The sequence below is a fragment of the Lepidochelys kempii genome, chromosome 6 (assembly GCF_965140285.1).
Source record: "Lepidochelys kempii isolate rLepKem1 chromosome 6, rLepKem1.hap1, whole genome shotgun sequence".
Taxonomy (NCBI): Eukaryota; Metazoa; Chordata; order Testudines; family Cheloniidae; genus Lepidochelys; species Lepidochelys kempii.
Window position 1 is genome coordinate 111,121,391 of NC_136385.1, and position 27,097 is coordinate 111,148,487.

The 27,097-nt window shown below is 42.3% G+C and overlaps 1 protein-coding gene across 4 annotated transcripts; it reads left to right on the forward strand.

The window, feature by feature from the left end:
* Nucleotides 1-3,660: 3,660 nt before the first annotated feature.
* DLK1 (delta like non-canonical Notch ligand 1) lies at nucleotides 3,661-26,801 on the forward strand. 4 transcript variants are annotated; one of them, XM_073349659.2, is made up of 5 exons: nucleotides 3,661-4,386; nucleotides 5,665-5,728; nucleotides 6,199-6,329; nucleotides 11,696-11,837; nucleotides 25,858-26,801. In XM_073349659.2, exons 1-5 carry the CDS (start codon nucleotides 4,317-4,319, stop codon nucleotides 26,600-26,602), a joined length of 1,152 nt encoding a protein of 383 aa, XP_073205760.1. In that variant the 5' UTR covers nucleotides 3,661-4,316; the 3' UTR covers nucleotides 26,603-26,801. The 4 variants fall into 4 exon arrangements, with proteins under 4 accessions (XP_073205760.1, XP_073205762.1, XP_073205761.1 ...); XM_073349660.2 differs by lacking the exon at nucleotides 3,661-4,386 and adding an exon at nucleotides 4,600-5,125; XM_078853385.1 differs by lacking the exon at nucleotides 3,661-4,386 and adding an exon at nucleotides 5,174-5,323.
* Nucleotides 26,802-27,097: the final 296 nt, after the last annotated feature.

A 27,097-nucleotide genomic window follows, 5' to 3' on the forward strand; every position in this document is an offset into this window, starting at 1 on the left:
TTAGAAGTTTTTAAGGTCAGGCTTGACAAAGCCCTGGCTGGGATGATTTAATTGGGTATGGGTCCTGCTTTTGAGCAGGGGGTTGGACTAGATGACCTCCTGAGGTCCCTTCCAACCCTGATATTCTATGATTCTATGATTACTGGGCAGAGGAGGCACCTGGAGGAGTGGATGGACACATCCACAATGGCAGTTCACAGCTTCAAGGCTTTAGTGGATCCTTTGCTGCTTTTGGATTCTCAGTTTCTGAAAGTGAGCCTTAGCACCCATTTATGCATGTTACTGGTAAAGAGGTTGAGGAATTTCCTGTCCTATCTTGACTCAGCTCCTGTAATCTTTGCCTTTGACCACTCTGTGCTGGATTGCCATAGTTTAAGGAAACTTCTGAAGGCCAGACAGAAGTTTCTGCTAGTTCTCAGGGCAACTATCCATCTCCTAAAACTGGTGGGATGTTGAGACTTTCAAAAAGGTTATTCATTAATTTCTAGGTGCTGGTTCTGGGTGTGGGGTACAATCGTTAAAACCTTAAATGGTCTGAGATCTAGATACCTGACAAACAACCACTTAGTTAGTTTCTTGTTATGTTGGCAAAGATTAGGTGAGGTGCTTTTGCTTCCAGATCTTAGAGTAAACCTTTCTAGGATCACCAATGGGGTATTCTTAGGGGAACTCACTAAGATTTGCCAGAACCCAAGTCTGACAGTTTTCAGTGAATGTGGAAAAGACTACAGAGGGCTGGGTGAGAGTGTTTCTGACAGGTGGATGTAATTATTGAGCTGAGTGACAATGATTTGCTGTTTGATTGCATATTATGTCAGGTGGCATAATATAGAGAGGAGAACTATTTTGGATTCATAGAACATTGGAACTTCTGTGTTGAAAATTTGTTCGGATTTAACAGTCTCCACTTAAGCAGGAGGGATTCTGACCTCCTAGATTTAAAACTGGCAGGATTATTTCAGGAGATCTTTAAACTAAAGACAGAGAAAGGGACTTATTTCCTAATTCAGCTAATCAGAGAGGCACATCTGACATACAATGTAATAAAAAGATGGAGTTGCTGTGAAAAATAGAGAGCATTTGTGCACTAAAGCATCTGCATACACACATAAAAACACGGGACGCAAGATTAAAAACATATTAAGTGAGAGTGAGTGTTATACAGTATGTGTAACCAAAACCTGGTAACAAAATTCTCATAAATGTCAAATATCAGTATGGATAAATGCAGTCTGTATTCAATAGCAGAGATAGAAAGAGAGGGGGAGGAATGTCATGTCAAAAGTGTTTTCAGTACCAATGAGATCATATAAATTGACAGTTATGAGTGTGGTGGTAAAATCTATGAATTATCATACTGGTAATGACAAATAACAGTTACTATAGGTGTCTTTTGCAGACTATCAGGACTGGAGGAGAGAGAGAATAAAATCTTCCTGGACTAACTATCAGAGTATTTGAAACCACAGGATATCATACTTATGGGGGTTTTAACTACCCAGATTATCTGTTGTGTAAGAAATATAGCCAAACATGCAGCATAAAAGATGTTTCTAAATTACATAGACAATTTTTGATCTATAATATCTAAATTCAAGGATAAGCCATCCTGCATATACTTCTGACTGGTTGAATGTGTGAGGAAAAACAGAAAGCTTGGCCTGAGTTACTGGTCTTCATTTTAGTAATGAATGGGTTCACAGAATAAGAGTATATGGGTACTGCCCTGTGTCTTCCCTTCTCTCAGGAGGGAATTCTGCAATTCCTATATTCTTAGAGCAGGTACCTGGTCTTATAGCATCCCCTGTGCCATCTGTGATTCCTGACTGGGTATGGAGTCTGCAAGTTTTCCCTTCAGGAGCTGGGACCAAAAGTCTTTTCCAAACAAAGTATTGTTTAATCTCAATAGTATAAACAAAGCATAACAAGGGAGAAGGGTTCTTAACTCAAGGGTTCTGTACACACTTCTCTCTTACCTATAGGTTAGGTAGGCCCAGTTTACCCAAGCCACCCAAACTGCTGCAGACAGAGACTGCTTCAGAGCAGACTGAACCCCTGTCTCACTCTTCCATGTTCTTCAGGGGTTGTAGTTTATACACCCCAAAGTTATTTGTTCCAGCTTTTCCCACTTGGTTCCCTACTGATGAACTCAGCATGGTTGGGAGTAAAACATGATATCTGATTTGTCTTTAAGAACCAATAAACAATCTGCCTAAAGCTATTGTCCCCTTTCCTGCATATGTGCAAGTAACCCCTGGTTGAATTAATCCCTGGTGAGCCTATAACAACCAAACAGTTAATAAACTATTACTGGCAGCTCCCCTGTACTTCACATAAATGTTGACAAATTAGCAAATAAGGTCTGAGGGAAAGAAGCATTAATCAACAAGTGAGGAAAAAGTGGGCTGGGGAATCCTAAAAGACACTAATTAAAACATAACAGACAATAATTTCTTTAAAGGAGGACTGCAAACAACAAGAATTAGCCAATCTGGCTCTAAATCGGGTAGCTGAAATCACAGGCACTCCTGTGCTACAACTGGAAAAGTACAGGGAGGGACAATCGCAGAAAAATACACAATCAGTTGAAGGTGACCCTTCAAGGGGAAAGGAGGTTTGTCTTTTTATTTTTTGTTGTTGTTCTTTATTGATAAATAATGAAGGACTGAAAAGTTTTTAACCTTAGAAATATCACATATTAAATTTTGTCTTCCCTGTTTTTGTTGGAGCCTTCCTTGGAAGACTAGAAACCTAGCATTGGAGCTTTCTCTGCCCTTACCTGAGGGATAGAGGTTACAGCTTCCCCAAAGAAAGCATCTAGCCAACTATGTGGAAGCAGTTAGGATTAAATACCTGGTAACAAACACAATAGTTTAAACCACTCTAACTAAAACTCCCTGCTACTAGAGTTGCCCAGATTTCATTTTCTTGTCCCTTGTAATGTCATAATTCCACTAGTTCTTCAGGTTTTAGAGTAGCAGCTGTGTTAATCTGTATCCACAAAAAGAAAAGGAGGACTTGGGGCACCTTAGAGACCAACAAATTTATTTGAGCATAAGCTTTCCTGAACTACAGCTCACTTCTTCAGTCATCCACAGAGTCCACCAGCAAAAACAGGCCAGACAAAACCTGCTAGGTGTAGTGGAAAAGAAAACAGAGGCTGGGAAAAAGTGTTTTTTCTTCTCAACCTCTCTCCCATCTCCAGAATTATTGAAAGCTGCCTTTGAGCATAATAAATAATCCAGAAAGGGGGTGGAGGTATATTTTTTTCCTTTGCAGGGTCCTTTTCAATGTTGCAGGGGAAAGACAAAGAAATCTAAACAACAGGGCCAACATTTTCAAAAGCAGCCAGAGATTCAGGGTGCTACAATTTTGCACCCCAAAAGTGGCAGCCACTCTGGAAAATGTGGATCTAACCATCTAGGGGGACTCCTGGTCGGGTTATTTTGTAAGTGGCCTGCCTGGGTGCCCAGAGGCCGTTAGTCAGTGGAGAAGGTGATGAGGGACTGGACCTTGCCTGGCCAATAAACCCATGTAAGGAAAACCCACCTACGCACTTTGAAATCCAGGGACGGGTGGCCCCCCTGGGGCGCGGATCTCGCTCAATCGGTGCGTGGGGCTGCCCGCTGCTCAGCCCCCTCGCCTGCCGCTGGGCAAGGGACCGGACACTAGCAGAGGGAGCCCGGCTGCAGCCGGCCGCCCTGCCCCGTCTGTGCAGTGAAGCAAGCGGGGAAGGGCGCAGGACAGGATCCCCCTGCTCTGCTCCGACCTCTGGCTCCCCAGTGCCGGGATAGCCCCCGCTAGCTCCGCGGAGCGGCACAACCCCCGCTGCGGACGAGCCACCCCCGAAACAAAGTTAATCGCTGGCGACCCCTTCCCTGCCCACGAGCGGGGTGGGGGATGCAGATGCGACCCCCCCCCCCGCGGAGGGGGGCAGGGGAGGCTGGAGGGACTGGGGAAGGGGAGAGGCCTCTTCTCCCCCCCCCAACACTTCCCTTCACCTTTCACGCCGAAGTTTAATTATAAGCCGGATCCTGACTGTGCCAGCGGATCCGCTGTGAGCTCTGCCAAGGCTAGGGGGGAGCTTTCGCTCGCTCTGCAGCAAAGACGGAGTCTCCCCGCCCGCTGCTGCAGAGGGGCGGTGCAGACACCCCCGGAGGTGCCAAGGGAGCTAGCGGAGCAGCCACCCCGGAGCTGGCGGGGGGCCGGGTGCCAGATCCCCTCTCCGGGCTGGTGGGGGAGCAGCCCGGCGCCCTGCTGCCACGGGCATGTGCCCGTCGTCGTAGGTGGGGAGCGCGCCCCTGGTATGCGGGGTGATGGATTTCCAGGCTGCCGCTTTACTCTGCTGCTGCTGCTTCTTTCCCCTCATCCTGCCCGTTACCCCAGGTAAGAGCGCGCGGGGGCCGGAGCCGGGGCCGCCCGGCGGGAGGCTGCGGCTGGCCCCAGCCTGGACAAGTTCATGGCACTTTTGTCACGGGCGGAAAGTTCTGCTGCGGGCGGCGGGCGGCGGGCGGCGGGCGGCGGGGGCGGCGGGGGCGGGGGGGGGGAGCTTTGCTTCCTCACCCGTTCGGCTGCGGCTGCTCCCAGCTCCTGTCTGTGCGCTCGGAGAGACTTTCTTCAGCTTCTCTTCGGTCTCGCCGCAGAGAGGGAGAAGGCGGTGCGGGGACGTGCGTCCCTGTGTCCCGGCGCGGGACGCACACACGCTACGAGCCAGAGGCGGTGGGGAGCGTTACTCGGTCCCACAAGCGCACCCGCACCCGCCATGTTCCGGGAAGCGGGTCCTGGGAAGCCGCCGCTGAGCGGGTAGACGACAATGCAGAAGACCCAGTGTTTCCTCTTGTCATCTTGGTGTGCAGTGGCTGGCGTGAACGGGAAGAACTTGCCACCTTAACGCAAGTAAACGGGTTTAAAAACTTCCCAGAGGTCGTCTCACGCTGATTTTTTTTTTTTTAATGCCACTGTTGAAGAACTGAGTATTTCTCTACCCTACGCGTGTTTTTCTAGTTCAAGTTCCTCCCAAGTTCTCATTTTCTCTTATGGATTTTAGAGTGGCGCTTTTCTTCCCGCTGAGTGCGAGCAGGGATTTCTCTTGCAATGTCATTATTTCAAACGTTAATGATTGCACGTGAGATTACGATTATTTAACAGATTAAAATATTTACATTCAATTGTCTGCAAAGAAAACGTGCCTGTTGCTCTTTAACTTTTGCTATTCTCGTACACTTTAATCAAAATTTAGTGTTTCTTCATAACGCAGCCTTGTCGAATGGATTCAACATGTGTACTATCAAATTTTTAGAATGCAAATTATTTCTGACTAAAGGTACTTTTGTATAAATAAAAATATAATAGTATCTGTGATGTGCAAAACGACTTAGACCCTTTTATGTCATTTTCAATTTTATGTAAATTGATATTAATATTGCAAAAAATGTGCGTGTGCCAAAGTGGTTTAACTTGTACAGTTCTGAGGAACCTCCATTCCAGGTGTCTAACAGCTGAATTGCTAGGAGATATGTTTATTTAAAGTTACATTTTGTTTTTAGAATGAGAACAAATCTAAATTTTATACATTTTTGGATAGTTTTAAAGCATCTATAATCTATATAGAATGTGAGGATATGGTTCTGTTTAGTACTGACACTTTACAAATCTCTCTCCTAGATGTTGTTTGTAAATCTGGCTGCCACCCAGTGAATGGATTTTGTGAAAGTCCTAGTGAATGCAGGTAAAGAGATCTACCAGCTGAGGTTATTAGTGAAGGGACTGATTATTCTTGTAAAAAAAAAAAAAAAAGACAGAAATTAGAACAATTTGCCCGCTGAAAATGTGATGCCATAAGGACACAGCTCTCCACTAACAGACTGTAACTAGAATTGTATAGCATATTAAAGAAACCTGGATGCCTCTGAGAATTAGAATATTTCTTTTAAAATATCCTAGGAGCACCTATAGAAAGATACTTAAGAGGGCTAAGTTATTTTAGGTTTAAAATATTTGTTTTTCTTGCACCTAAAGTGAACCGTTTTTCTTTAATTCTTTCCCCAGTATTTTATAAACATTGAAAGTCTTTTTTTCCAAATGCATTACATGTAGCAGTGTTATCTTTGCAAATTCAGTTTTTTGTGCCTTTTAAAAGGAGAACAGCCTGGTAATTATTTTAAAAAACCTCTGTATCTTGTCTTGCATCTATTTCAGGTGTCAACCTGGGTGGCAAGGAGCTTTCTGTTATCAGTGTGTTCCTTTTCCTGGTTGTGTGCATGGCAGCTGTGCCAAACCATGGCAATGTGTCTGTGAAGAAGGATGGGTTGGCAGCCTTTGTGACATAGGTTTGCAAATACTTTCCTTTAATAGAGCAACATAATGACAGGTTTCAGAGTAACAGCCATGCATGCATCCGATGAAGTGAGCTGTAGCTCACGAAAGCTCATGCTCAGATAAATTGGTTAGTCTCTAAGGTGCCACAAGTACTCCTTTTCTTTTAGAGCAACATAGTTTCCCAGAGATTAAATGAAGTGATTACAGCTCCATCTGGTGTTAGAAATATGCAAAAGTTTTTCCCTAGATGTTTTCTTTCTAAAATGAATATTTGACCGAAAACACGAAGAGACATGAATTTTTTTTTGGGGGGGAGCGAGGGCGGTGAAGGGGGGAGAGAAAAAAAAGCCCTATGCATTCACATTTTAGGTGAAAACACAATATCTTGTATAATATAGTTCTGGATATTGTTAGAATTATGTATAAAACCCTAATTCCATTTTTAACTATGATTGTCACATGCAGATGGTAAATAACAAATTCTACACTGGTTCCGTAAATGTAAGAAGTCCCCGTGGGTGTGTTCAATCAGTTGAAATAATTCATTATTCAACATCATGTGCAGATGATAGTATAAGTTGAAATAAACACATGAGTTTGGTGCTTGACTAAATATTTTCTAGCAAAGGATTTGAATGGAACTATTAGAAGGTATAGCATTTAATTCTTCCCTCATTCAAACCACTGTAGATCAAAAGAAATTCCAGTGATTCAATGGAGTTACATTGGTGTTAAACCAGTAGAAAAGGAGAAGTGGGCTCATATTTTTGCCAGTCTTCTGGGTTTCATCATCTTCTAGTTTATCAAAAGTTAGTTTGTTGCTGTGTTCTGTAACTTGATGTTCAAGAAATCCTTCTTATTCATTAGGCAATTCTCATTGAATAACATTTTCAAAGTCTCCTATGTGACTTAGAGCCTAAATCCCATCATCTTTGAATTAAACTTGGGTTTTTATGGTCCAGATTTTCAAAGGTATTTAGACACCAAAGATGCAGATAGGTACCTAGAGAGATTTCAGAAACACTTAAGTAGATTAGATACTTTTTTGTTTTTAAATCCCACTAGGCACCTATCTGCATCTTTAGGAACCTAAATACCATTGAAAATCTGTCACTTTTAAAAATGGAACTTAGTCACTTGAAATCAATGGGCGTTAGAAACTTGATCTGGTTTGACACTTCTGAAAATAACACAAGTTTCCGATCTAGATCTCTAGGCACCTAAATACTTTGAAAATCTGGTCCTAAGTCACTAAGTCCCTTTTGAAAATAACTTGGGTGGATTTGAAAATATTACCTATTATCTCTATATTTAGTAATACCAAGCATGCTCTACAGACATCCAAAAATTATTTCACTCACCACTAGGAGTCAGTTTTTGCAAACTTGAATCCAGGGCCTGCTAAGGACATGTCAAGAATAATCAGAATGATAGAATTAGCTGTTTGTCTGATGTCGGGGTATATCAGGTATATTGAAAATCATGCCAGTCCAATGGATTTAGCTAGTCTGGACATGTTCTCTAATTCATATTGGGTCAGCAGAGAGAAGCTTCCTCCCTGTTATTGGATGGCCTTTACCCGTGATTGTCATGATCCAATAAAGCAATATAGCATGACATGGAGCAACTGCTCAGTCATTGGATTGGACCTTCCTCTGCTAGGAAGATGGTTGTATAAAGTTGTGTTGAATTGCTATAACTCATTAACACATACCACTAATCCAGATTTGATCAGGTTAGGAAGAAAGAGGAAATTCCACAGGACAAATAGGAGGCTTCTGCCCAATTTGGGATGGTTAGCATGTATGAATAACTGACTTCCATATGGAAACACTAAATCCAATACAGTACCTCAGTATAAAATACTAGACTCCTACCTATAAAGGAATCCCCCTTAACATTTTATCTTTGCATGTGAGAAGTGGAGACAACCACTGTTACATTTTCACAAGCGAATGGACCTAAACTGGCATTTTTAGCTCCTCAGGCAGTCTATAGCTATGAGTGTACACCAGATCAAAACATACATTTACTATGTTGCTCTAAAGAATCAAGAAAGTTCCTAAGTAATGCACCTTTTTATGGGAATTTGTTGCACTTCCTCAATGTCCTCCATTTTTGCAACTTTTAAAGACTGTATATGTTTGCCAAGGTGTTTCTGTATGCAGCCACTGTTTGGCGATATTCAGATGTGGGGGTTGGTGCAGCCTTGTTATGAGGAAATGGGCCAGCAGTGGTGGTATTATTGTTGGTAAGGGGCTCCAGTCCATGCCTGAATATCTACACACCAATTTTTAAGCTCCAGGGCCCAAGCCTGTTGAACCTGAGTCAGCTGACCTGGGAAAGTTGCAGGTTTTTTAATCCCCTTGTAGACATACCCTGAGTTATTTAATCACATGCTTGAAGATGAGTACATGCTTGAGCACTTTACCGGATCAAGGCAAGAGGGTAGAGCACTTTGCAGGATCCAACCCCATATTTAAAACCCATACACATGTGTCAGGGTGTAACCAGGTTGGCCACTTCTCATGCACCCCCTTTTGGCCTAGGGTCAGGCTACAGGCAGACTACCTCAGTTTCCCCACTTGGACTGTTCAAATAAAACTTCCCTTCAAGCTTTTTCTTGGTCAAAATATAAAATAAACTGCAAATAAAACTCAAAATCCCCAAACAAGGTCCTCCTAAATCCACACAACATAAGATTTCTTTTCCTTCTCCCAGGCCTTCCTGCCTGGGGCAACTCCCCCTGGTCTCTGGGTCGTCACTGCAGGAGCCTTTCCTCACTTTCTCTCAACGCTGCCACAGCTTCCTAGGTTTCCCCCTTTATTGCACCCTCCTGCTCCTTTTACAGCAAAATCACTTGATTGCTCTCAGGTGAGACTCATGCTATGATCAGGGTTGGCTTAGCCCCAGCCTGTGGTGAAAGCCACCCTGTTACAGAGGGTTTCTCTTTCTTGAGCTAGCTTTGTGACATGCCACAGAGGGTGTATGTACCACACAGAATAACTTTCAAAACAGAGGGGAAAACCAGTGTGGCTGGTTTGTTCTATGGAAACCAAGGCGAAAAGCCCACAAAATTAGTGCCATTATAGTAACTATGGTGTTCAGAATATGTGCTTGGTATCTTAATGACAGCTCATTTGGAACATAGGAGTCTCCACAGCAGATCAAATCAATGGTCCAGCTAATGGTCTCTGATACTGAGCAGTGCCAGACGTTTAAGAGGAAGGTGCAAGAAACCCGCCAGTGAACTGCTACTGGGGAATTTGCTTCCTAATACAAACAATTAGTGATTGCTGAAACATGAGGGTTTAACTCTTTGTACCTCCTATTTTAATTCTATGTAAAGCAACTGTAGATATTCTCATCCATGTAAATGGCTAATCCTTTTCTGAATTCTCTTAAGCTCTGGGCCTCAGTTATCTCTGGTGGTAAGAAATTCCACAGCTCATCCGTCATTTGAGAGAAGGGTGGGGGGAAATTCAAGAATAATGTTGGGTTTTTTTTAAAGTAGATAATTTATTCCTATAGGCTCAAGGATTGTGTCATTTTCCTAGCTAGTGAGCTGTTATATGCCTTATTTTCTTTCCTTCCTTATTTTTTTCTTATACATTTCTTATTTAATGTTATTAAATGTGTGTCTATTGCAGGGTATCTCCTTTCTCCTGTATCAGGGTTGTGTTTGGTTAGCTCCCCTTAAGGCTTGCCAAAATGGGCACACAACACTGCTGCGAAATGCGGTCGAGGCTATTTTGGTCCTTGTGGAAACCACCGTTTACACACAAAAGTTCACATAAAGTGGTAGTGTGGCAATCGGGACAGACTAAGATAGTGGAAAATAGGCCCCTATACAGGGGGAAGAGAATTTTACTGTAATTGTAACTGGACAACGTTTATAGTTATGGTTAATATTTTACATTGCTTCATGATATTCCTCTGGGTTCACATTATCCTGTGGGTTTAGGTGGGAAGTAGAATTTAATATTCATCACATCCTTATTTATCACTTTAGAAAAAGGTATACGCACAGTGCTGTCACTCAAAATGCGTGTGTGAGCTTGCAAGACCTCGCAGCAAGTTGCAAGACCTCACAGCAGCTGCCATGTTATCTTGGTTCATTTATTTATTTATTTATTTCATTTTAAATCTTCAATAGTTGCTCTGGAGGAGACTCAGTCTAAGAGAGTAATTGTGAAAGATTACGTGCGTGACTTACCAGGCAAAAATATAACAGGGTGCACTCTTCTGGCACCATCATGTAAGAGGTAAATGCCAACCAGCAAAGACTATACCACAGAGAGAGGAACAAGTTGAAGTTCAAAGGTGGTTTCTAGAGCTGGGCTGGAAACAGTTTTCCCATCCCACAAAAATTTTCCCATTCTGCATCGGGATGAAACTGAGACCTTTCAAAGTTTTTCAGGTAAACAAGAAGCCCTCCACAGTAGCCAATAGTCTAATAAGGGCATCTACCTGCAATTTGAAGGACACAAGTTCAAGTCCTTGCATCACCCACATCTCAGGTGAGCCACCGAGCTACACAGTCACTCTCTCTGTCTGGCCCAATGAATATGTAATTGAGATAGACACCATGATGCCAGAATAGTAAAGATGGTGATTAGGGATGTTGGAAGACCCAGGCTCATGTCCCTGCACAAGATCAGGCAGAACAAGGACTTGACCCTGGGTTCTCCACATTGCAGATGTGCCCAGAATTTCCAACCAGGACCCAAGTAACCTTTCCAATGAATTTTCATTGAAACCAACCCTCTCCTAAGAAAAGTTTCAGTTTCAACCAAATTGGCATTTGCTGACACCCTCCCTGCCCAAGAAAATCTAAATTCCTAAACAGCTCCTGTGTTTTGTTACTTACAAATACCAGTTGTCTCTTTTAAAACGTAAAATGCTTTTGTGTAGGACTTGAAACATCAGGCAATCTGGAGAAATTTGTAAATATACCATTTTTAGATTGCACATTGCTTTATCTGACTTACATGCATGAAGTAGTTGGGAATATGAGGTGGTGTTTATAGTAATCAGTAGCTCTCCCCCCACCTCTAACTTTTTATTGTTAATATTACTTATTCATAGAGAGAAGCAATCCAAGTGTATTTCACAAAGTGAGAGCTAATGGGTGGGGAACAAGCTGACTGACTATGAAGTAACTGAACAATCTGCCCTCCATTAGAGAGAAGAATAAATCAAAATATATGCAATGCAGGATGAAGGACCTTTAAAAATGCACTTAGTCTTTTTGTATTGTTTACTATTTCATGACTTTTATATGATAAAGTAGACCCTGATTTCTCATGTGCTAAATATTTAACATTACGACTAATGGTTTTTGATGTAACAAAACTGTCTGTTTTTGTTAACACAGATATTCACCCATGTTCTTCAAAACCCTGCACCAATAATTCAACATGCATAGAGACTGGAGATGGAGGATATATTTGTTTGTGTGCCAAGGGATTTACAGGAAAAAACTGCCATCTGAAAAAAGGGCCCTGCATTATTAATGGGTAAATATTGATTTCTGATATAAATATACAATCCTACTAAATTTTTCTCTGGTTTTCTTTCTTAAATCATAAAATGTTTGATATGTAACACATAACTTTTCCACCGACATGGTAGTTTAGTTTCTAGCCTATTTGTTTCTAGACTCAAATTGACTAATTCTGATCTATTCCTATTATATAAATCTGATCAGATTTTTAGCATGAGTCTGTGTGCATAATTTGAACCTCAAATATTCAAAATTGCACATATTGTAGTAATATTATGTTTGGGTTTTTTTTACAGTTTCAGTAGATAAACGTCAAAAGTACGTTCTAGGTGCTCTTAACAAATAATTAAAAATACAATCCAATTAAGACCAAAAGAGCAGTAGCCAACCAGCAACCTCCTTTAGCACAAAAGAACCCTGTCTGCAACACCAAGGTATTTGAACTCCCATAAAACTCTACACCCAGTGTAGTAGTTAAATAAGGGGAGACATTGGGTGGGAGGGATAGCTCAGTGGTTTGAGCATTGGCCTTGCTAAATCCAGGGTTGTGAGTTCAATTGTTGAGGGGGCCATTTAGGGATCTGGGGCAAAAATTGGGGATTGGTCCTGCTTTGAGCAGGGAGTTAGACTAGATGACCTCCTGATATTCTATGATTCTCATTAAATCAGCAGAGAAGGGGCGGGGGTTTGTGCTGCTTCCTTGGGCCACAGAGCGGAGAGGGAGTTTCTTTCTTCTCGCCACCCACATTCCAAGTAGCCCCTGCCTTTATGGTCAGCTAAACCCACCAAACCTCAGGCTTCCCGAAATGCCTGTCCAAATGGACGAGCTTGGCAGCATGCTGTAAGGGTATGTCGACACTGCAGCTGGGCGTGTGCGTCCCAGCTTGAGCAGACAGATATGTGTTAGTTTTGCTTGAACTAATGTTCTCAAAATAGTAGGGTTGCTGGGGATAGCACAGGCAGCAGCTTGGCTCGCTGCTTGAGTACAAACCATCTGGTCTCCCTGAGTGTGAACTCAGGCGGCTAGCCCGAGACACTGCCTCTGCTACCCCTGGCCACGTGGCTATTTTTAGCACATTCGCTCAAGCAGACCTAGCAGTGTTGAAAGACCTAAAAGTCAACAAATTGGATTAGCAGGATGGGACTGGACAGAGGAGAGGGTTGTGTTTGATAGTGAAGGCCTCTTGCGCAGAACAGCCTTCCAGCGGCTCCTTCTCCTCTGTACAAAGGCATCCCCAGCTCAAGCACCTCCATTAACCTCTGTAGCTGGCATCCAAGTGGCCATTTATTTATTCACATTTGTAAAAACTGCCTTTCTGATATGTATTGGGCCTGATCCAAAGCCCAACAAAACCCAGGGAAAGAATTCCCTTGACTTAAGTGGATTCCCTTTCTGAAGTACTTAACTAACTGGCTGTTTGGAAGATTTTCTCATGCTGTCACATTAAGCATGCATAAAACTGTCCAGTCATGTGTCTAATTAGTCATTTGTATGCTCATAACTGAATATGCAGTCACAATATCTGCATGTACAAGTTAGGCATATGTCTGACAGCATGGCCCATAAAGTAGATATGTAGACAACTGGCAGGTGTTTACATGCAAAATATTAACTATTCCTTAGACCTGTACTGTAAGGTAAATCATCTATAATGTACAAATTAAAGGAAATTAGTACCAGTAAATGAAATCAATTAAGGATATAATGTCTGAAATATGGATATTGTTTTAATTAAGCATGTAACAAAAGATTTGGACAGACAAACATTAAGAGGCTGAAACAGCAACAAGGGATTAGAAGGAATATAATTTAGTGAAATTCAAGCTTTTATTCATTGATGAAGGCTGGCAGTATTCTGATACAATAAACTCTACATGCAATATTACATTAATGGCTGAACTCAGATTACTATGGGGAAAATAGACTTTAAGGTTTGAACCTATTAATTAAGAAACCTATTCCCTATGAGTCTTGTGTTATGATGGCTTTTTGGCTGCACATTTTGTCCATGACTCAGTTGTCACTAGGTTTTAATAATATAGCTGGGAACAGAACTGTCTGAAAAATGATGAAAAAAATGTGAATAATTTTTTAATTAAATTTGAAAAAATCCAGCCAGCTCTAGATTCTTAGGAGGAATCTATTCTGTTCTATCAAGGGTCTTCTCACATTCTCCTAGTATCTGAAATCCTTTAATCCTCGTGCATTTTATTATGATAAAGCAGGAGCTTCACTACGGTTAAGGCTGCTACCAGCTTACATTATAAAATGCTGTTTTAGCTTCCCTAGAGCTTTGGTTTGGAAAATTGTCTTAGCCTGAAAATTGGCAGATTTCCCCTGAGGTTGAAGCAGAATATTTCTGCAAAGCTTGAAGAAAATTAATCAATTTCTGTGTTATAAATCACTTTAAAAATAATTATCCTGATTTGAAACATTGACTTTTGTCTAAGGTTTCCTTGTCTCCCTTTAGTTCAACAATGGTTTGTTACAACCCTTTCAGCCTTTCCATGTAGTTAAATCTCCTTGGAAACTTCTGCACTCATTATATTTGATGAAAATGGGTTGTAATTGAGCAAACAAATATTTATTTTGTATAAGGCTGTTGCCCAAACATGCTCTCACTGACTTCAAGCTGGAGATTCTTGCTGAAATACTCAGGGTTCAACTGGTCAACGTATTTGGGGTTGGGAAGGAATTTTCCCCTGGGTCAGATTGGCAGAGAACCTGGGAGTTTTTTGCCTTTCTCTGCAGCAGGGGGCTCTCGCAGGTTTAAACTATTGTAAATGGTGGATTCTCTGTAACTTGAAGTCTTTAAATAATGATTTGAGGACTTCAGTAACTCAGCCAAAGGTTATGGGTCTATTACATGATTGGGTGGGTGAAGTTCTGTGGCCTGTAAAGTGCAGGAGGCCAAAGTAGATGATAATGAAGGTCCCTTCTGACCTTAAAGTCTATGAGTCTATGACTTTGTTCCAAACCTGTGCTCTGTTATGTCAGTGGAAGATTTTTGCCATTGACTTCAGTGGGGCCAGGTTGGGTAATTTGTGTACATGTGAGTTATTTTACCCTCATTGGTTGGTTGCAGTTTACAGTGTAAGGATGGCTGATGTTCAGTGCTCGGTAAGGGAATTGGTGGCATAACAAAGGCCTAACAGAAATCTTCCTTTAACTCAGACAGTAGAGGTTTGGCTTTTAGGAATTGCAGGGACACAATTCCAGTCACTGCTCTGCAGGTATGTGTTTTGTTATGGAGGGGCGATAGCCCGTCTCCTATTTATGTGTTTTGTACAGCACCTGCTACACTGGGGCTCTGATCTGATTGGAGTCTCCGTCGTGGTTCAGGGCTAATTGCGCCTTTGAGTGTACCCTAACACCTTTGAGTGTACCCCCACAGGTGTTAGGCCTCATGCCCTTACCTTTTTCTGGTGTGAAACCCACATTTCTCCCACTCTTGAACTTTAGCACCATGTGGCCTGACTGGGTTTTGCACCAGCAAGTCTTCCCTTTGAGGGCTTGTGATCAGTGCTAACTAGAAGAACTAGACAGCTTTCTTAAACAAAGTCTTGTTTAATCTTAACAGTAAGAACAAAGAAAGCATAAGAGAAAATGGATTTTAAACCAAGAAAAGGGCTACACACATCTGTCTTACTTAATGCATAGGAAGGCCTAACTTCTTTAGAACCCCAAGTAGGTGTCCGTGTTTTTGTCAGCCTGTACCCTGTGAACAGCTCCCTGACAATTGCCTGATCTCCGGAGAAGGAGACTTTTTACCTTGTCTGTGCTCCTTTTGATTTCTTCAATCCCAGCCCTGGCAAAACAAGACTTCTGACTTGGCTCTAGCCTGAAAGTAGCATCTTCACAGCTAATAGTTCAGGCATTCTGTCTTACTGACCCCCAATATGCTTATTTGGAGCCATCATGTAGCCTTTCTGCTTGTTAACAACCTTGCTATTAAAGATTTCAGAGTAGCAGCCGTGTTAGTCTGTATTCGCAAAAAGAAAAGGAGGACTTGTGGCACCTTAGAGACTAACAAATTTATTTGAGCATAAGCTTTCGTGAGCTACAGCTCACTTCATCGGATACATTCAGTGGAAAATACAGTGGGGAAATTTATATACACAGAGAACATGAAACAATGGGTGTTACCATACACACTGTAACGACAGTGATCAGGTAAGTTGAGCTATTACCAGCTATTACTTCAATCTCTCTGGTCACTCGATTACAGATCTAAAAGTGGCAATACTTCAACAAAAAAACTTCAAAAACAGACTCCAATGAGAGACTGCTGAATTGGAATTAATTTGCAAACTGGGTACAATTAACTTAGGCTTGAATAGAGACTGGGAGTGGATGGGTCATTACACAAAGTAAAACTATTTCCCCATGTTTATCCCCCCCCCCACTCCCCACTGTTCCTCAGATGTTCTTGTCAACTGCTGGAAATGGCCCACCTTGATTATCACTACAAAAGGTTCCCCCCACCTCCTGCTCTCCTGCTGGTAATAGCTCACCTTACCTGATCATTCTCGTTACAGTGTGTATGGTAACACCCATTGTTTCATGTTCTCTGTGTATATAAATCTCCCCACTGTATTTTCCACTGAATGCATCCGATGAAGTGAGCTGTAGCCTGCTATTAAAGTAAACCAACATATGCATGCAGTGAGGGTGACCAGATATCAAGTGTGAAAAATTGGGACAGGGGGTTGGGGGGGTAATAGGTGCCTATATAAGAAAAAGAAAAAAAATATTGGGACTGTCCCTATAAAATCGGAACATCTGATCACCCTACATGCAATAAATATTCCAGTAACTATCCCAATAACTAGGTCACATACAGTGTTCATAAATTATTACAGATGAGCTCCTGACCTTCACAAAAATATTCCTGAATGCCACCTACTGGATCTGGCCCTGTGTCCTGGGGAAATTATTGTTTTCATATGCTGGCTTGGAAGTCGTGTCCTGTTTCCTAACGTTCCTTAAAGCGTGTTTTCCAAATGTTAGAATGCTGAGACTCCTTCAGGAATATTAAACAAATTGCAACTCCCCTTCAACTCTGTGTTGTTAAAGATCTGCCCAGTTTAATTTATACATCTTCCGCACCCACTGCCTTCTAGCCCTTTGTCCCCCCCTTTGGGTGGGGGCGCACCCCACTTTTTGGGAATTACTGATGTAGATCTTTATGACTTTTTTATTCTTTCTTACATGCCTGGATGGAACAGTTATCAGTGTTGATGTTGTCAAGTGTCATCACGGGCATCTGAGTTAACACTTGATATGAATAGGACAGTTCGCACATCAGAGCTATTATTTCAGCTTATTGGCAAACTCAGGCAGATATCACTGTATCAGTTACACTTGGATCAAGTGCTGAAAATATTCTTCACAATCATAACAGCTAGAGCCAACTTTTTTTTTAAATGAGAGCAGAGTCCTGGGAGAACAATGGAGTGGCCATATCCACTTGGCTGGTAGTTCATACACCACTTTTTGTGAAACACTGTCTTAAAACATGAGTGTTTAATACAGTAGAATTGCTGCTGTGTTCTTAGAGAATTAACTTTAATATATTACTTATTTTAATCATATACTTAACCTTATGTGAATAATAATAAAGGTGTTCTTAAAATTCCCCATGATTCCTCTAAATTTTGTTCTGCTTTGTTTTACACATATTCAATATTCAGATGATGATCATAAAATCATAGCACTGGAAGGGACCTCGAGAGGTCATCTAGTCCAGTCCCCTGCATTCGCGGCAGGACTAAGTATTATTCAGACCATCCCTGACAGGTGTTTGTCTAACCTGCTCTTAAAAATCTCCAATGATGTAGATTCCACAGTCTCCCTAGGCAATTTGTTCCAGTGCTTAACCACCCTGACAGTTAGAAAAATTTTCCTAATGTCCAACCTAAACCTCCCCTGCTGCAATTTAAGCCCACTGCTTCTTGTCCTCAGGGGTTAAGAACAACAATTTTTCTAGACCTTTAATCATGATCTTACACCCCTTCTTATTCTCTCTCCAACTTTCATCCCAATTCCCAAAGAAATTGGTGAATTATCCCATTCCAAACACAAGGGCTCAAATCCCCCCCTCCCCATAACAAAGGGTTTTGACTGATTTTTTCCTAACACCATAAATCTTACTTTGAGCCAAGAGAGGTTGCCGGACTCTTCGAGGCACCTGCTCACCACCCAGTTTCCAGTGGACCACAGGACAATTAATCCTGTCATTCTCTGTTTTAACCAGACAGTATAGTCTGGCTTGTAATCTGCCTTCTGGCTCTCATAATTACCACCACCCCAAACGTCACCAATCTCCCTTTACTAACTGTACTTTACTTCTGCGAAATCCTGAAAGAGTATAAAAACCCACTCTTCTTTCCAGACCCCATCACTGCAAACTCCCAATTCCAGGCTTGCAGGAGCTTTCCTCCCAACTCCCAGCTACAGTGGGAGATGTTCAGGGAGTCACCAATAGTTTATTTCACTTGGTGGAAACAAAGAACAACCAGCCTACTCCTCTACCATAATAGGCAGGTACTTCTGGGGAGCCCCTCAATGCTTCACTCCCCCATGAAACCTAGGACTCCAGTATCCACACTGGAGTACGCAGACCTGGGTCAAACCATCGTATCCCAGGCTTCCTAGCACACTTCCCAGCTGTGGCCATTCATGCCCCTGGTTCATAATTCACTGTGAGGAAACTTGACAGTCCACCTCGCACATTACTGGAAGTTGTTGCAGCCCTTCAAATTCCAGACAGATCCTGCTGAGCTATCTTTCATAGAATCATAGAAGATTAGGGCTGGAAGAAACCTCAGGAGGTCATCTAGTCCAGCCCCCTGCTCAAAGCAGGACCAACCCCAACTAAATCATCCCAGCCAGGGTTTTGTCAACCAGGTCTTAAAAACCTCTAAAGATGGAGTTTCTACCACCTCCCTAGTAAACCCATTCCAGTGCTTCACCACACTCCTAGTGAAATAGTTCTTCCTAATAACCCACCTAGACCTCCCCCACTGCAACTTGAGACCATTGCTTCTTGTTCTGTCATCTGCCACCACTGAGAACAGCCTAATTCCATCTTCTCTGGAACCCCCCTTCAGGCAGTTGAAGGCTGCTATCAAATCCGCCCTCACTCTTCCCAGCCCCCTAATTATTTTCATTGCCCTCCGCTGGACTCTCTCCAATTTGTCCACATTCTTTCTGTAGTGGGGAGCCCGAAACTGGATGCAGTACTTCAGATGTGGCCTCACCAGTGCTGAATAGAGGGGAATAATCACTTCTCTTGATCTGCTGGCAATGCTCATACTAATGGAGTCCAATCTCTTGTCAGCCTTCTTGGTAACAAGGGCACACTGTTGACTCATATCCAGCTTCTCGTCCACTGTAATCCCCATGTCCTTTTCTGCAGAACTACTGCTTAGCCAGTCGGTCCCCAGCCTGTAGCAGTGCATGGGATTCTTCCATCCTAAGTGCAGGACTCTGTGCTTTTGTTGTTGAACCTCATCAGATTTCACTCTGAACCCTATCCCTCCCCTCCAGTGTATCTACCTCTCCCCACAGCTTAGTGTCATCTGTGAACTTGCTGAGGGTGCAATCCATCCCATCATCCAGATCATTATTGAAGATATTGAACAAAACCGGCCCCAGGACCAACCCCTGGGGCACTCTGCTTGATACTGGCTGCCAACTAGACATCGAGCCATTGATCACTACCCGTTAAGCCTGATGATCTAGCCAGTTTTCTATCCACCTTATTGTCCATTCATCCAGTCCTTATTTTTTTAACTTCCTGGCAAGAATACTATGGGAGTCTGTATCAAAAGCTTTGCTAAAGTCAGGGTATATCACATCCACTGCTTTCCCCATATCCACAGAGCCATTATCTCATCATAGAAGGCAATCAGGTTGGTCAGGTATGACTTGCCCTTGGTGAATCCATGCTGACTGTTCCTGATCACCTTCCTATCCTCCAAGTGTTTCAAAATGGTTTCCTTGAGGACCTGCTCCATGGTTTTTCCAGGGACTGAGGTGAGGCTGACTGATCTCTAGTTTCCCGGATTCTCTTTATTCCCTTTTTTAAAGATGGGCACTATATTTGCCTTTCCCCAATCGTCCGGGACTTCCCCCGATCACCACAGTTTTTCGAAGATAATGGCCAATGGCTATAGAATCACATCAGCCAACTCTCTCAGCGCTCTCTGATACATTTGATCCAGCCCCATAGACTTGTACAAGTCCAGCTTTTCTAAATAGTCCTTAACCTGTTCTTTCACCACTGAGGGCTTCCCCCCTCCTCCTCATACTGTGCTGCCCAGTGCAGCAGTCTGGGAGCTGATCTTGTCTGTTAAGACTAAGGCAAGAAGAGTATTGAGTACTTCAGCTTTTTCCATATCATCTATCACTAGGTTGCCTCCCCCATTTGGTAAAGGTCCCACACTTTCCCTGAGCTTCTTCTTGTTGCTAACATACCTGTAGAAACCCTTCTTGTTACCCTTCACATCCCTTGCTAGCTGCAACTCCAATTGTGCTTTAGCCTTCCTGATTACACCCTTGCATGCTTGAGCAATATTTTCATACTCCTCCCTAGTCATCCCTCCAAGTTTCCACTTCTCGTAAACTTCCTTTTTGTGTTTAAGCTCACCAAAGATTTCTCTGTTAAGCCAAGCTGGTCTGTATCTTTCGGGTCTGTCTGCTCCCAGTCTGGAACCAGCAGTATGAAGGAGACACCATTTGAAGACCTTCGCTTGCTTGCACTTTCACTTCCGTTTCAGTAAACGGGCATTACATCCATGATATGCTGGTGGACATTCCAGTGGCAGTTTCTGACCTACTGAAGGTGCCTGACAGAGGAGGAGGATATAGACCTGGAAGAATGGAACTTGCTAATGCTGCTTGCAACTCTCAGTGTAGCCACTGATTCCCTATTAGACCAGTGCTTCTGGAGCCAGGCTTCAAGCACAAACTGGTGGGATCACATCATCACAGGGACCTGAAATGACCAGCAGCAGATCCAGAACTTTTGCATGAAGAAAGCTATATTTTTGTGAGCAGCTTGCCCCAAGACTCCAGCACCATGACATGCATGAGGGTAGCAGTATCAGTCCAGAAGCATTGATGGGACTCACATGCCCATTGATGGGACTCACATGCGCATGATTTGGTCTCCTCAAGGAGGGCATGAGTACATAAACTGCAAAGAGTACTGCTCCATTACTAGGCAGACCCTTGTGGACCTCTGAAGATGATTTATGGATGCCAGCATGGGCTGCACTGGAAAAGTTCATAATGCCAGGGTTTCTCAATGATTGGGAGTCTACATTCAAGGACAGGCTGGGACAATATTCCCACCAAATGATTGTCATAAATGGAGTTACTGTCTACACTATTACCCTGGTGGACCCTATGTATCCCCTTTTGCCTTGGCTTATGAAATCATATTCTGATCTCAGAGGGCCTGGCAAAAGACAATTCAATTACACTCTCAGCAGGCACAGAACAGTGGTTGAATGTTCATTTGGCAGACTGAAATCCCACTAGTGCTGTTTGCAAACACGTTTGGATGCCTGTGTTATCTGTATTTTTGTAGCTTGCTGTGTTCTTCATAATCTGGGTGAAGCCAAAGTTGTGCCATTTGCCCCTGAATGGACCTTCGCAGTAATGGATTGCTGTACCAGTACACGCAAACAGGAAGTGCACTTATTGCAGTTGGGACAGAATGTAACCTAGCAACACAAATCAGGGAATCTATGTTCCCACATTCTGGATTTGCATGATCCAATGGAAAGGGACAATAGTAGGTTTATGAATGTTCTTGTACAGTCTTTACAGTAAAAGAAGTACTGTCACATCACACATGAAATATGTGTGTGTGTGCGGCGTGGGATTGCCATACATTGTAGTTATGAATGACATGACTGCTTATGAACTGGCAAGAACTGTGGATTTAGTGTATGGCTGAGTGTAGACAAATGTATTGAGAAATAGTGTTTGCATGCAGCTTCCCAGCTGTTCCTTAGCATTTGTACACAATAAATTCCCAGAGATGTGGTTCTTATCCCTGGCTTTTCAGTAGTCAGGCTTGAGTCACTTAATCTGCTCCCTGCACCAGTTCGTGGTCTGGTGAACAGTGCTGCCAGCTTCTTTGCTATTAGCTGGAATATGTGGCTAATTCTGGAACTCTTGCTGAAGTTGAACTGTTTGCTCGCCTTGCCTCAGAGATTAACCAAAATCTGGCTGTGCTCCCATGACTAGCTAGCGGCATGTTTGGCAGATGATTCCTTTGTTTTGGCGGCCATTACAAATGCAGGAGAAGGTTCACTCTGCTTGCAGCTCAATGGTCAGAACAAAATGGAAGGGTTAAATGTCAAGCAGCTGTACTTGAACCAGGTGCGTTGCTTCCATTTCCTGGGAGTCGATTAGCCAGACTTGAGATAGAAAGGTCAAAGGATGCTGTCCCAGAGGATTGTGGGATACCATTTGTGGACTCTCAGGACCTGAGTCTGGGAGTCTTGGACCTGAGCTGTGCCCACATTGCACTATGATGGATTTTGGGCCTGAGCCCATTTGGGACTCAGGCTCAAACCCTCTACTTCTGCAGGATCCTGGGACCTGGGTCTATGTTAGATAGAATTGTGTGTAGATAGAAGGGTTTGAGTCTGAGTCTGGACTTACATTGCAATGTAGATATACCTTGAAAGTCTGGGAAGCGGGGCCATTCCAGCTCCAGAGATATGGGGTACTAGGGGAACATCCACCACCTGCTCATTCCTCTGAAGCTTATGCTTCTGATGCAGTCCAAACCACAGTTATCAGTAGATCTCCTAAGGCACCCAAGTCCCAGTGTGGGAATCCATAATGGGCAGGTCATTTAGCCAGTTGCAAATATTAACTATGTGTGTGCATGTAGCTGGAGCATGAGAGCAGTGATGTTCAATTCCCTACTAGTCTTTGGGTCTCCCACTATAAGTGCAATATTTTTAAATAACTATTTGAGTAATCTTTTCATGTACTGGCAGGTACTATGCTATATGCCTTCAGGAATATGGAATGATTGAGTCCTGTCAAGATTAATGTTCTTTCAGTGTATCATAGAATCATAGAACATCAGGGTTGGAAGGGACCTCAGGAGGTCATCTAGTCCAACCCCCTGCTCAAAGCAGGATCAATCCCCAATTAAATCATCCCAGCCAGGGCTTTGTCAAGCCTGACCTTAAAAACTTCTAAGGAAGGAGATTCTACCACCTCCCTACGCAACGCATTCCAGTGTTTCACCACCCTCCTAGTGAAAAAGTTTTTCCTAATATCCAACCTAAACCTCCCCCACTGCAACTTGAGACCATTACTCCTTGTCCTGTCATCTTCTACCACTGAGAATAGTCTAGAACCATCCTCTTTGGAACCACCTCTCAGGTAGTTGAAAGCAGCTATCAAATCCCCCCTCATTCTTCTCTTCTGCAGACTAAACAATCCCAGTTCCCTCAGCCTCTCCTCATAAGTCATGTGTTCCAGTCCCCTAATCATTTTTGTTGCCCTTCGCTGGACTCTCTCCAATTTTTCCACATCCTTCTTGTAGTGTGAGGCCCAAAACTGGACACAGTACTCCAGATGTGGCCTCACCAATGTCGAATAGAGGGGAACGATCACGTCCCTCGATCTGCTGGCTATGCCCCTACGTACACATCCCAAAATGCCATTGGCCTTCTTGGCAACAAGGGCACACTGTTGACTCATGTATGAAGTTTTGCTGCTGCATGTAAAATTATCATGAAAGTAAGATGGAAATTCATTTGCAACCTCTTGCACGAGATTCCTGTTCTGCCACAGTGCAAGTAATGGACCGAATTATGCTGTAAATAACAACCCCATTGATTTTGCAAAATGTGGCCCACTGTCATGTATGGCCCTGTCTCTTGGCAGCTCTCTCTGGAATACTAATGTAGTCCAAATTAGGAAAGACATGTTTCTGTAATAAACATAGTCGGTTCTGTTCAATATGTAAGTCAGTGACGCATCAAATAGTAATCTCAAACGGGTTTATTAAGTCAGATTTCTCTAACTACAAATAGAACAGCATGTAACAGAAAGGTGGTACTCGCCAACCAGTTGGGGGGGGGGTGCGTGTCAGTCTGCATCTCACCCTTTCCCAGAATGATTTACATTTCCATCGGTTTTATAGATTCATTATCAAATGAGTTATGCCCTATATTTCTATCATAATAACTTTAACCTCCTTAACAATAAAGCATAGCATGAGTTAAAACAACTCTTAACCAGTCATTTCACTGTGTCCTTTGTGGTTTGGAATGTTTTAATAAATTGGCCAATCATATGGTAATGTCATGTTGTGGTTATACACAAGGTAAATAATATTCTTCTTAAATGCTTCCATCCTACATGCCCTTTCTTGTGGTTTCGGTTACAACTTCATAACTTCTTGTTCACACAGCATAGACAAATACAAGGCACAAAACAATCTTAAGCAGTTGTAAAAATAGGTCATACTCTTAAGCTTATTTCTACTCTATAAGCAATTTAACTTGTAGCTGTTAGTAATATCTATTGTTTCTCTGACATAACTTTTGCAAGGCCTCATGGTACTCTTGCCTACATATTAACAATCTCTCACCATAACTAGGAGGGATGTTTGGAGCTTGTAGGTTAAATGCTAACATTTCTGAATTAACTTATTTAACTTTAAATGGTTTGTGACAATATTTAAATTCTGATGGGCTATTCAGGGTTACATTAGGGATCAGCAAATAAAAATACTTCTGGAAGAAAAATTCGTGAAACAAGTCATTGTGAATGTTTTCAGTGTTGACTATATTGATTCAATCTGAGTAGCTGATAGCGCTCTGCTTTTGCACAACTTCTCTATTACTCTCACTTATCTGGCTGCCACCCTATCTGCTGAGTCCTCTGAGATTGCACTTAGTACAATCTTCCTTTAATAGTTATTGAGTGAATTTAATACCAATGAAATATGCTGACTTGATATCCCTGAAGGATGAAGTCCTCTTCCCTTCCACAGAAAGGGTGTAGCAAAACAACCCGTGTTTCCTAGCCCTGATGTGTATGAACCACCTCTAGAACTGAGAGAATTATCTTGTTTCCATGCCGTTGGCTTTTCTGTGAAGACTATTAAGGAGGATGCTGACTGGGCTGGATTTTGCACTGTGAACACTTATCTAGTAGGAACTGAAATAAGGTAATTTCACACAGGCAACCAAGCAGCCATGAGGTGGTTCCAACCTTTGAACACTACTGACTTGGGTCCTTTCAAATTTGGGACCTAGATGTGAAAAGTTTGGTATCCTTATTACCAGTCTCCTGAGCTACCGCCTTGCCAATCCTTTTGAAATAACAATTTTGATTGTATATGATTTCTTTTGACAAAATTATTCTCACTTAATGTAGTTATGCAAATAAAAATGAAAATGTATTGTTTTCAATGCTTTGAGGTTTCAAAGTGCCACAAATTCTTCCAGCCTCTCAAATGTACAGGGTATGACTATGCTATAGCCATACAATAAAAATAACTGTCTCCACATCAGCTGTTACGCTTGTTGATATTTTATACTGAATATATAATACCTAGATTGTGTTTTGACTAATTACTGAGGAAAAACTAAGCCATGCTGGCAATATCTTTGCTCACTCTGGTCTGAATACCTACTCAACCGTTCCTCAGATCACTAGATCTAACCAGACAAGCACATTGGGCTGCTTAATTTCAAAAACAGTTTTAAATCTCTTCAGATAGGATTTGTACATTAGGATGTGCAGAAGAGATTGGAATCAATGCTGGAATATTAGGGGGACCGCGTATATTGATAAAGATGTTGGACAAAATTCATTCTTGATGCAACTCTATGGACGTCAATGACATTCCACCAGGAACTGACATGGCTCATTATCTAATATAGAAAATTACCCCTTTTTAATTATCTGAAATGTTGCATATCTGCTTATTTCACTTACATTTTCTTTAAACTCCCATCTGTTTTGTCTTGCGTTCCAGCTCTCCTTGTCAGAATGGGGGAACATGTGTTGATGACAATGGATTTGCGCCTCATGCCTCCTGTTCGTGCCTTCCGAGTTTTGCTGGCAATTTTTGCGAAATAGATGTAGATGACTGTGAACCTAACCCATGTGAAAATGGAGGAACGTGCACGGATATTGGTGGAGGTTTCAACTGTCATTGCCCTATTGGCTATATGGGCAAATCCTGCAGCAGCCGTGTCATATTCTGTGCTAGCAGCCCATGTGAGAATGGAGGAACATGTCATGAGCATCCTGAAGGAGGATTTGAATGCGTATGTAAGCCGGAATTTGTTGGTGTAACCTGCACATATCTCAGCAGAAACACAAGTCTCCATGGTGTGAATACAGAGGCCAAACACGGGCACAGTTATAATCTACCCCCAAATGCTCGTCCGAAGTCAGTGTCTCACCAAGAACATAAAGTCTTGAAGATAACAATGAAAGAAACAATCCAAAACACAGACCCCTTGCTTAATAAAAGTCAGGTCATATGTTTCATTGTTCTGGGCTTGCTTACATGTCTTGTTGTGTTGGGTACAACTGCGATTGTATTTTTTTCCAAATGTGAAATGTGGCTTGCTAATGCCAAATATAGCCATCTACTACGCAAGAAAAAGAATTGTTTTCTTCAGTCTAACAATGGGGAAAACCTTTCAGTTAACATAATTTTCCCAGAGAAGATCAAACTCACTAACTACACCAAGAACTATACCGCCATCTAGACTCCTTGAAAGCCTTGCAGCAACTTCTAGAGTTTTGTAGCAATATGTAAAGTTTTTTGAACTTGTTACCTGTGCCTGGCTTTGATGTTTTGTGCATACATTTGCTGTAATTTGTGCTGGGAAGTACAGAAGAAATATGTTGTATCTGTGTTGCCAAGTGAATTTCTCATTCCCAAAATAAAACTTTAACATAATCAGATTACAGAGCAAGGAATGTTCATTTGATGTTTTTTAATGCAGCTATATTTTGTAAAATAAAAGAAATTTGCCACAAGAGCAGTTTTCAGCTTTATTGGATTGTGTAAGCTTGTTTGGCAAATATGGTCCTTATAAATTACTTGCCAATGCTCATTTTTTAATAAACAGTAATTGAGGGCTGTACAGGCTTATTTACTAGTTTTGTGAATTCTAGCATGCTATGGTAAATGTACCACAGGCATTAATATGTAGTACTTCCTCTCACTGTGAGAGTCTTTAGAAACTGATCACAATCTG

Coding starts and splice junctions, on each gene's coding strand:
- DLK1 (XM_073349659.2), top strand. CDS start 4,317: ATGGATTTCCAGGCTGCCGCTTTACTCTGCTGCTGCTGCTTCTTTCCC. Junction 5,729..6,198: donor GAAAGTCCTAGTGAATGCAG/GTAAAGAGATCT, acceptor CATCTATTTCAG/GTGTCAACCTGGGTGGCAAG. Junction 6,330..11,695: donor TGGCAGCCTTTGTGACATAG/GTTTGCAAATAC, acceptor TTGTTAACACAG/ATATTCACCCATGTTCTTCA.